General features: G+C 42.4%; 2 protein-coding genes across 4 annotated transcripts in view; one reads left to right on the forward strand and one right to left on the reverse strand.

Moving 5' to 3' along the window:
- LOC106806279 (60S ribosomal protein L35a-like) overlaps positions 1-5,011 on the forward strand; it is a 13,767-nt gene extending 8,756 nt beyond the window's left edge. For both annotated transcript variants that reach the window (XM_014808159.1, XM_014808158.1), the window contains exons 3-5: positions 2,838-2,990; positions 3,993-4,140; positions 4,945-5,011. In XM_014808159.1, coding sequence (XP_014663645.1) covers positions 2,838-2,990; positions 3,993-4,140; positions 4,945-4,968 — 325 coding nt within the window. In that variant the 3' untranslated portion in view covers positions 4,969-5,011. The remainder of the gene's footprint in view (positions 1-2,837; positions 2,991-3,992; positions 4,141-4,944) is intronic.
- A 1,330-nt stretch (positions 5,012-6,341) lies between these two features.
- The window catches only part of LOC106806277 (E3 ubiquitin-protein ligase RNF13-like), a 17,024-nt gene continuing 11,663 nt past the window's right edge, over positions 6,342-11,702 (reverse strand). For both annotated transcript variants that reach the window (XM_014808156.1, XM_014808157.1), the window contains exons 8-10: positions 10,255-10,443; positions 9,661-9,839; positions 6,342-8,248 (exon numbers count right to left, since the gene is read on the reverse strand). In XM_014808156.1, the coding sequence (XP_014663642.1) occupies positions 8,099-8,248; positions 9,661-9,839; positions 10,255-10,443 (518 nt within the window). In that variant the 3' untranslated portion in view covers positions 6,342-8,098. The remainder of the gene's footprint in view (positions 8,249-9,660; positions 9,840-10,254; positions 10,444-11,702) is intronic.

The following is an 11,702-nucleotide window of genomic DNA, read 5'->3' on the forward strand; positions in this document are numbered from 1 at the left end:
GTCACGCGATTGCATCTGGGTCGCAACATTACTGAATGTATCCTGTTGTATAACGCCGGCTGGCAGGGTCATCGTAAACACGTGGCTGAGACGATGTGTACCAGATAATCGAAGCGGGGTCTGGCTGCACGCATGTAGCAGGGACGCTAGCGGGACGAGCACTGGATAGTGACGTGAGATTTTAAACACAGGACTTGGAACAGAGACGTCAGTAAAAACTGAGAAATAAATATGAAACGCACATTGCACAATAGGCAGCCTACTACGCGTTTCACCCCCTGTGTGTACAGTCCCACAATGTCATGCGTCACTGGTGATATCAAGTTCGCGTGTCGAGTAAAAATGCGTAGTGAAACTACGGGGGGAAAGCTAGTAGTTCCATGGAACAGAAAGCTATGTAAAACTACCGTGGCCGATAAGTGCGGCACCTTGCTTTACTGTAAATGTGAACTTCAAACGTGAGCAGAAGTCCCGCCGAGATTCGTGCTGTATTCATTCAAAAAAAGTTATTTAACGATTCAGCGATTGGGGCCGATCGGAGCCCGGTAGTCGGGAGGGCGCGAGCGGCGGAGCGCGAGTCTGGGTGCAGCGTCGGAGCGATGTCATAACTACAGCCGTGATTTGTGGGGTTCACGCAGGCGAGCGTGTCCAGGGGAGGCGGCGACTTCTGAGTTTGAGGTAACACAATTACAAAGGCAAGGTGGGCATCTTCTCGGGGCCTATTGGGTAAGGTACATAGAGTTTGTTTAGTGGACTAATAGGAGGGCGAGAACCGAGCCCGGAGAGTCGGGCCGGGTGGTATTTAGGTCGCGACCTCGACAGCTTTGTGACAATATGAAAAGAATCAGCAGGCAGCGTCGAGTCGCTGCGGCAAATCGCCGCAAACGGAGTTCTCCTACGTTTCGTTAGCTGTATATTTATCAATGAGGCGTCACAGCACGACTCGCAGCGGCAGTGCGGATGCGCTTCGCGTGGGGTCGGTGAGTTGTGCTGATAACGATAGGTTTTTATGAAGGAAGTGGAGGGTATACGGTGACTCAACAATGGACGTGTAGACAGAGGGGGCTACAGGGTGTAGGCGCTATCTATGTGAAATGTTTGTATTCAGAGTTATTTATCAAAGGTTTTTAACTGACTCGTTTCCCAATTGCCTGTGATTTTAAACAGTAGCAGTAGTTAGGGGGATAGCAGGCTGCAGTCATGAATACAAAGTGGCGGGCAGTTAACAATTTTTATATCATCGACGGATCGGTCAGAGTGCAACTAGTAGATCGCGGGATGAGCGTGGGGTCCGTCCGCGGGGGGGGAGGGGGGGGGGGAGGAAGGGGAGGGAGAGCGGTCGTTGTCTCCTGCGCCTTGGGCGCGGTGTTGTTGGCCGCTCCCGGATCATGTGCTTCAACATGTGGATGCTACAAGAGTCGTTAAGATTGAAAACGAGCCGCTCGCGGGAGTATGCGATCTGGAAAGGTCTACGGATGATTTCACGGGAGGACCCCGGTGTGGCTGGGGCCGCACGTGTGGTGGAGTAAGTCCAGAAGAAACGCGCAGTGTGAGTTGGGAAAGCTGGCAGTGGGCCAATTGCTCGCACATAGGTCAGAGGTACATACGTTGCTGTCAAAGTCAGGTAAAGATGATGTTAAAAGAACGGGAACGATTCCTCCTTAAGCTTAAAGAGTAATAGGAAGGAAACGCAGAATTCGGACAATCTAAACGCGCGTCGACCTAGCGCTCGTTGATAAGTCATCTGGGTATGTCACCGGCATTGCAATGGTAAGGAAAGGTCGGGAGATCACTGTGCCGATATTGGGAGTGGTCAAACGGGCTCAAGTCGGGCGCAGCAGGGGAGCAGAATTTTAGGACCATTTTCTAGGAGGGGACCAGATGGCCATCCCTGATGAGCAGGCGATTCGGGAAACTAATTTTGTCTTTCAGTACAGTGAGGCCTACCAACTTTTTATAGACTTGATGGGAAAAAGGACCAACTGAAACTGGCTTTCCAGACCTGACTGCGCCGCGAAGGGAGGATAAGTGGTCTCGTACCTAGATTGCACCTCAGAAGGGGGCGGAGTTAAACAATGGATTTGTTGACTTATTAAAAAGACTGAAACTGCTTTTGCTATATGAACCTCCGTTCACCTCCTGCCTCCTCACAACCCTCCCGCACAGCTCCCTGTGCACAACACCACCCTCGCGCCAACCAAACCCCCACCACATCGCAACCGCTCTCGCGTATTCCTTGATAAAACGGCTTAAGGTTAGCGCAAGTCATTAAAGCTACACAGCTATATTTTATTTTACAAATGATCACCTACGGTATGCAAAGCCCTGATCAAGCCGGCGTTTGTTTTATTCTCGCGGCGGGACCGCGCCTTTGATGTCGACGCTTACATGTAGACTAGCGGGTCACTCGAGAAGGATAAGGCGCATGCATACATGTACCGTCCAGGCAGGACTTAGCATAGCAGACATCCATGGTTAGATGGCACCATTCGGCAATTATGTTACTATGAATGCTATGACCTAGGCATTGGGTAACAATATAATCATTATGCCAGCTACAGTACACGTCAGTTGAGCGCTGTCGCTCTGCGGCACTTGTTACCTGAGTGGTAACAATATAATCAATATGCCAGAGTCGATTATCAACAGTTGTGGGAAATTAGATCTGCTCTGCAAACCTAATCAAATGGAAATCAGCTGTGCACATAGAAAGTGATGGTTCCCTTGACACCTGCTCTTTGCATATCATTCATTATAAAGATGAAGCACTTATTGGGAAAACTTATATCCACTATTGGTCATTTGTCTTCATGCTAATTGTGTTCTGTGACTTACAGGCTCTATGTGAAAGCTATTTTCACGGGCTACAAGCGATCGCTGAGAAACCAGAGGGAAAACACTGCCCTGCTGAAGGTTGACGGCTGTATCACAAAAAAGGAGGCAGACTGGTATCTGGGAAAGAAGTGTGCATATGTTTACAAAGCCAAGAAGTATGTATTTTTCATTTCGATTTTTGTTGCATGAAATCAGAAATATGTAAAGTTACGAGCATGAGAAATCCTAACAAAATTTTCCTCTTAACATAATGGTATCCTAGATCCTCTCATACCTTTAAAACCAATATAAAAATAATGCAACTACATAAAGAATTGCAATTATAGTGATATTATATTTTATATTGATTAGTAAAACCTATTTTTCATGGAAAACACGTCAGAAACGCTATTTATCTACTTATCATGTACCAAAACAAACATAAGTGGTTATTGTTCTCTTATTTTCGATATTTTGATGAGTCTTGAAGCTCGCGTTTTGTGTTCCTGTGCAGGATAAAAATGTGATAATGTCATTTTTCATAGGTTATTATGATTAACTATTATAATCTGCATAAATTCCTGTCAGGTCCAATTAACAGTGATAAATGTCTATGGATCTGTTTTTTTATCGATTCTGATCCAATCCGGGGCAAATTATCAAGTTCATGTTATCATAATTTTTCTTGTAGCTACGATGCGTTTCTATCAACGCTATTCTCATAACATTAACATTAGTCGTAAGTGCTGTCATAGCATTAACATTGGCCTTAACTTTACGATGTGTCTGACAACGGGCCCCATACTTGTGAATGTTGTTTGTTAACAACCTAGCTAAAAATTGGGGTCCAATTTTACCTGGAAACAAATCTAAGAAAAACAATGATTATGTGACAATACTTGCATGTTCCGTATGCTCTCCTAGCTAAGTGATGAATCAAACTTATGCAAAAATGTGCTGTGAGGTAATCTCTGTTCCACTGCGGTTGCTATTCAAATTGTTAATAACTGTTTATAAAAGCTGATGATTTTAATTGAGTCTATTAGTGAATAGCAGGAAAAATGAACAACCTAATAATGGCAGCAAGGTTAATAATAATTACTTAAATGCGACAAAAGTTCCCAATAATTCCAGCATTCATCAACAGTGCAGATTGGATAGATATTTTTTTTTTGCAGTAAGACTGCTTGTCCTAACCATGACAAGGCCAGTAAGATCAGGGTCATCTGGGGCAAAGTGACCAGATCACATGGCAACAGCGGAGTGGTTAAGGCAAAATTCAAGCGCAATCTTCCATCCAAGGCCATTGGCAGACGGATACGCGTTGTAAGTACAGTTTTGCTTGTACATGGCCTGATGCTGTAGTTTTAATTTACCAACATGAGCTTTTTGTACATGTTCAGTTGTGAAAGTACATGTTCAAGCTAATATGTGATGCTAGATTGGTACAGTGCTGTCCTTGGTAATATGACATGTACAAGTTTGTAATTCACACAAGTAATTGCACTGTACATATGATTCATGTATGCTAATGTGTAATATGCTCTTATGTGGTACATAAAACAATTTTATTCTTACAATACTTGCTGGTATTGTTTGGGTAACAGCGAGTGTCTACAGTAAGGCTCACATGTCTTAGAACACTCGTACATCGTTACTTTTACCATAATATGCAATTATTGAAATTTACTTGTTAGCTTCTTGTTGACATGGTTGCGTGATGATGACACCTGTCAAATTCTCCCAAAACAAGTGCACATAGTTACCTGACACAAATATTTATAGACTGGTACCTAAATCGAAATGTATACAGATGTAATTGACCTAGTGTAGAGACAGGGTTTCGGTCAGTGGCATCTGGCAAGACTGAAGAGCACAAATCACGCGCTAGTTTTGTTGGCATTTATAAACAAATTTAACTTGAATGCAGCTCAGTGCACATTGGTGAAAAGAATGATGTGCGAGTGTTCTTTGACGTGTTACTGTGTTAGCCTTAATATATACATTTGATGTTATGCAAGGAGTACTGGTATCAGAATGGTTGAGAAAATTGTTTGTATAACGTGAAATCCTTGCTTTAAGATCGTTTATCTGCACAAATTTTGATAAAGGTGTTTTAATTTTTTTCAGATGATGTATCCATCCAGGATTTGAAGCGAGGTTGTAATGTTAAAAAAATAAAAACAAATCACTCATATTTATAGTCTTTGCATTTTCTGTGCCTTGTTAGTACTTATTTTCTGGTTCAAATGTTGCCTCTTACAATAAAGCTTGCAAATTATGTCAATCAGAAATACTTAGCTGGCTTTTTTAAAAGTCATAATCTTCAGTCAAAATGAAAAATCGCAATCTCAATCACTTGCTCAAAACGTCCTCGTCATTAGCACTAGAGATTTCTCTCGAAAAAGATGCCTTATACAAAACACGTTTTTAGCTCGCCTTGACATCCTCAAGCTGAGCTATTGCCATGGGATGTCGTACGTCCGTCCGTCAACATTTGGTTACGGTCAACGATAACTCCGGAACCGTTTGACCCACATGTTTGAAATTGGGTATAGTTGTTACTGCTATGGGAGAGATTTAAACGTCCTATTTTGGAGCACGTCAGTCGACGTACTTTCGAGCCACGGCAATTTTTTGGCAAAAATGGGAATTGCATTAGTTAGTTCAGGTTCAACGGATTTTGCTCATTTTTGGTATGTGATTGAATAAGGGCTAGGGGTTTTGATATTTAAAAAAAATATATGCAAATTAGGTAGTTTTTGGCAATTATATAGAGACGCAGATAACAGTGGTGTCACACTCATCTGGTTCGTTTTACAAGATTTCATTGACAATATCTTTAATGCAAAATTGGTATTTCCTCTCCACCCTGCCGATAAACGTCTATATTAAAGTAAAGTTTTACAAAACATGTCGGAATGCAGCATAACCTATTTATTTCTTACGCCATCGCTAAGAAACATTAAAGCGGGTATAGCGCCATAAATTATTTATTGCGATATACAGATGCAACCGTGTGTCTAGACGTCCCTAGAAAACTCATACGGAAGAACACTTTCCATGCAACCAATTAACCGCTTGACAAAAGTTGTGTTATGGGCAGGGAAACACCATTGCCATGTGGTATATAGCAGCTACGTGGAATAAGCGTATTCTCTCAATCCTACACGTTACACATCGGGAGCTCCGCTTTTAGGCAGTGCCTAAATCTGAATATTATAAAAACGTTAAATGGCGATCATTTAGGTGTAACGCCATCACTCGCCCATATCTCAGACTTTCACATCTCAAACATTTATTTTCACATAAAAAATTCCACATAATTATCAATAGTATATAATGGGAGTTCTCCCATTATTCGTTTCTATAATCTCTCTTCGTTTCTATAATGTACGTCGATGGTTGCTCAATTAAAACCGACTTCTTCTCACTCACTCATTTGTGTCCTTTTTTGTGGTGAGCTACAGTGTCATTGACACTTTCATTTAATGAATGCTTAATAGAGACAACTATACACAAAGTCCTGTGGTATACATTAATTTATTCATATCCATTACAAGGTTCTGTTTTTTTTTACCCGGATGCCTCTAAGATAATACTATTTATTTATTTCAATTACACATACCTGCTGCTTTCAAAAAGAAAGGCCGATTCGCTTTTCATGGCGTATAAAGTAGTCCAGCAAGGTATATAATTAATGTGCAAGTGGGATGGATATGCAATACATAGGTTGGATAACAACAGTAAGTACTGTTTAACGGGAATGAAACTTCTACAGATGAACCAAAAACAGAGATTTCGCCATTGGTTAAATAAACACTATCACCAGCCATATTCACATACTTTCATATAATATTCATATAAGTATAAGAATAGTATATTTGCCATCTGACAATAAATCTCAACAATAAATGTGTTTGTGAACAATTTATATTAGTAACTAATCTTATATGAGAGTAAAACTGATAACGAAATTACTTCACCAGGAAAGCGTAATGTCTAATCATTCCATTAACACTTGTAGCTTATTATTTCCTACAAACGTCACTGAATAATATACAATAGTAAGAGAACATTCAATGCATGCTCTCTGAGCATAGATTTCAAATATCTAGAAAACTTACTGACTCAGTTTAATAAACAGTATGTACATTAAAGTCTATAAATCACACTATATACAATTTACGAACAAATCCAGCAATTGTTGATACATACAAAAACATTGACATTGATCATAGAATAACTACTACAATTCTGCTTACACAAGGTAATTTGCAATGACAATAAAGTTGTATTTTGAAATGGCAGAATACTTTGCCAGGGAAACAGCTCAGTTTGGCACATTGACAGACACCTTACACGTTCTAGTATCTCATCATGATCACCTTCCAAGAGCTAAATCTAATCGGTACCCTACATTTACATGACATTGCAAGCACACACTATACCAATTAATCAGGTTAAATGCTATTGATCTATTTAACCCTTTAAAATATTTTCACCGGTCTATTTCTTTCACAGCTAACAGTATAAGCCTATTGCTGATTATTTCATTTAAATTTGTCTAGACTATGAAAGTAATTCTTACAATTATATTATGTAGTACTGCCTGTACTGGTTAATTTGTTGAGCCGCAAATAATACGATAGGTAAGCCAGCTGGTACACACTAATTTATTTCTAATTGATGCCCAACTTTCAGGAGTAGATGGCACCACAGTCTGAAACTGCTTGATGCAGTAGCCGCCGTTCATCGGGAGATGGTGAGTCAGACACTGGTTCATTTCAATTTCCACGCCTGTTTGTGAATCTTGGGCATAACTGACTGTCGTCATACCAGAAAGTCTGGTAGTTGTCAGAATAAATGTACTGACTGCCATTTGGAGGCGAGTGCGTGAGTACATCGACGGCCCACAACATCAAGCTTCTCATCACAGTATGTACACTGCATACACATCTACATGGCAAACAGGCAGTCTCATGATCAGAGTGCTCACGTTAGTCACGTTCAGACAAAGTTCACTTCCATTGTGCACAACACACATCACAGCCTTCACCCTCATACCGTCTGATTCCATTATACACGGTTGCTCCTATTCACCACTACACACTACTACAAACATCTGGCATTCATTCATTCGCGCAAGGAAACACTAAATAGCGAAATGGGCACGCTGAGTCGCCATATCCGGTGTATCTGATGCCAGCAAGTCCTCAGCACGGGGCGTCGCACACTCGCCTGCGTCACTGGCTGCCACCGCTAGGGGGCGCTGGCACACCGATCACGCGTGTTCAGCAGGATCACTGCTGGAGTCGCAGCTGCTATTGCGCTGCTCTGTGTTGTTGATCGGAGGCGGGTAGACATTGACCGTCACCAGCTGCTCGCTGCTATGGCCTGCCATGTTGCCATAGTCACTCGAAGCCTCGCTCGTCTGAAACAATGTCATGGTTCAAGTAGCATGACGACGTACCTTCTAGACTACGTTTTCTGTGCGTGCATGTTTGGATAAACTCAACATTAGTCTGGCAGGCATTTACTTGCCCACCTCGGAACAAACAAAAATTGCACACATACACACACACGCATGCACATATCTATGCATGAATTGAGCCACACAAAGTAAATTCACGTGGAAATTTAGTGGCACAAATTTTCACACCCTCTTAAAGGAATAATAGGTCTATTGATTATGCAATGTTGACGACTGCTAGAGTAACTGGCACCTTGTGTAGTTAATAAGTACATTACCTTATAGCCAAACGCGTATTAGTTTTTCCAATATCACTGCTGCATGGTTACTAAGAAATGTCTAATTGAAATCCGCAGTCCAAAAATCCGTTGGCTACAGTTTCAAACCACTGCCGGCGAAGCGGGTGTGATACAGATTTATAGTGCACCGGACATTTTCGCACGCATGCTCGGCCGTACCTAATGCTAGCGATAGTACAGTACCGTATATGTATACGTAACAGTAGAGCTCTCCGATTGTAATGAACACGTAGGAATCAGGGACGCTCGTGATAATGAAGTAGGCTGTGTTGGGGGCCAACACTATGGGGGGATCACGGACTAATCACAGCCACAGACTAAACATGGAAAGCAGACGGCACTACGCGTATTTACATATATTGGTCAAACGAATACACCTGTGTCCGAAATTGAAGACATGTGGGTACCCGTTCATTAGCACCCACAGTTATTTACTTGTGCCTCAATACCCAGAATACACCCATAGATACATTCTACAAGCTCATTAGTCGTTATAAGCATCCCGGGACAAACAATTCTCTGCTCAACACCTGTAGCAACATGTGACATCACCCAACCGTTTGGAGGCTATTTTGCTTGGCAAACAATTTAGCGTTGGCGCCAGATTACCAGATTTACGGATTTCAATTAGACATTTCTTAGTAATTAGCAGTGATATTTGACAAACTAATACACGTTTGGCTATAAGGTAATGTACTTATTAACTACACAAGGTGCCAGTTACTCTAGCATTCGCTAACATTGCATAATCAATGGACCTATTATGCCTTTAAAATTAAATGATTATATTTAGTTTCAACAGAAAATTTGTTCCATTTTTAAAAATTTCGTGCTTTAATCGTTGTCATCGCTTAACATCTACTGAGAGCTGAGAGATATCCATCAGCTGCAGTGATACCAATTCTTCCTATTATTTTTCCAATTACTCACACTTAATTTGACAATCAACACCCTTTAAAATGCCGTAAGGAAAGGCTACTGGAAAAACATGGATGTGCACCCCTCCACCCTGATAGAAGCACATGATTAGACCAGCACTGCACTCGTCACGCTGTAGGCTGGTACTCTACGCACCACACTCAGGGCATCTGTGCCGTGCGTCACCATGCCGGTGGAGTACAAGTAGGGCTCGGTCATCACGGACGTCGTCGGAGCAAACTCCAGCGGTCCCGCCGTGTCCGTGCTGCGGCTCGAGTCGGCCGATTCTGTCGATCCCGTGGAGCGGGTCGGTGACTGACTCGCGAAGGGATTCTCTGTAGAAGACACGTGCTGCATTACACTCACATCCACGTTGAAAATCATCACGCGGAAAACAAATTCTCACAAGCTTAGTTTCCACATAGTAGCACTACTGTTATATATGATTTCTCATTCTCCACAATGCCAACTGAGCTGTCACATCCACATAAATATGTGAAAAGAATACGAACCATATTTTTTAATTTTTGTTTGAATGGTTCATTATCTAAAAAGTGCAGGTGTGTGCCTAAATAAGAAACCCAACCCTGATATCCTACGTCCAGCTTATTGTAAACATGTAATCTGGAAGGAGTCGGCTTTTCCCTCTCTAGCGTGTGAACTTTTGAAATGCCTAACACATTTGATGGCACTGCTCTCATGCACCCCATAACCAGCAGACATTCCAACCCCTTGCAGAAGCTGCATTACCATCAGTGTAGAATGTTGAGCTGCCAACAGTGTGCGTAGCCGACAGTAGTGGCGTGTTCTCAGCCTCTCCATCCTCAGCATCGCTATCCGAGCTGTCAGTGTCGTTTCCCGGTATCACCTGACGCTTGCAGATCGGGCAAGTCTTCTTGTTGTTCGTCAGCCATGGATCAATACACTTTGTGTGGTAAGCTGCAGATGTACAGAGTAGACAAACTTCAGTAGAGAATGCATGGCCGTAGCTATGTGCATCATCAATGCCCAGTTTATAGCCAATATATGCCATGCTTGGGATAAACGACTAAAACCATATCATCATCTACAGGATGCTTATCAGTGAGTAAATAGATTCCAGCACCCACCACCAAGTGAAGAGACACAAACTCCACAGCATCTTTGTGTAAGCACACACACACAGTACACTTATCACGTGGGAGCATGCACACACCCTACACTTACCGTGTGAGCATGCACACACCCTACACTTACCGTGTGAGCATGCACACACCCTACACTTACTGTGTGAGCATGCACACACAGTACACTTATCATGTGGGAGCATGCACACACCCTACACTTACCGTGTGAGCATGCACACACACTACACTTACCGTGTGAGCATGCACACACACCCTACACTTACCGTGTAAGCAGACACAAACCCTATACTTACCATGTAAGTACCCACGCCCTACATTTACTGTGTAAGCACATACACACCCTATACACAGACACACATCCTACACTTACCGTATAAACACACACACACCCTACACTTACTGTGTAGACACACACACCCTACACTTACCGTGTAAACACACACACACACACACACACACACACACACCCTACACTTACTGTGTAAACACACACACACCCTACACTTACCATGTAAACACACACACACCCTACACTTACTGTGTAAACACACACACACCCTACACTTACTGTGTAAACACACACACCCTACACTTACTGTGTAGACACACACACCCTACACTTACCGTGTAAACACACACACACCCTACACTTACTGTGTAAACACACACACACACACACACACACCCTACACTTACCGTGTAAACACACACACACACCCTACACTTACTGTGTAAACACACACACACCCTACACTTACCATGTAAACACACACACACCCTACACTTACTGTGTAAACACACACACACCCTACACTTACTGTGTAAACACACACACACACCCTACACTTACTGTGTAGACAAACACACACCCTACACTTACTGTGTAGACACACACACCCTACACTTACCGTGTGAGCACACACACACACCCTACACTTACTGTGTAAACACACACACACCCTACACTTACCATGTAAACACACACACACCCTACACTTACTCTGTAAACACACACACACACACACCCTACACTTACTGTGTAGACACACACACACACACACCCTACACTTA

This window comes from Priapulus caudatus, unplaced genomic scaffold, assembly GCF_000485595.1.
Source record: "Priapulus caudatus unplaced genomic scaffold, Priapulus_caudatus-5.0.1 Scaffold151, whole genome shotgun sequence".
Classification (NCBI taxonomy): Eukaryota; Metazoa; Priapulida; class Priapulimorpha; order Priapulimorphida; family Priapulidae; genus Priapulus; species Priapulus caudatus.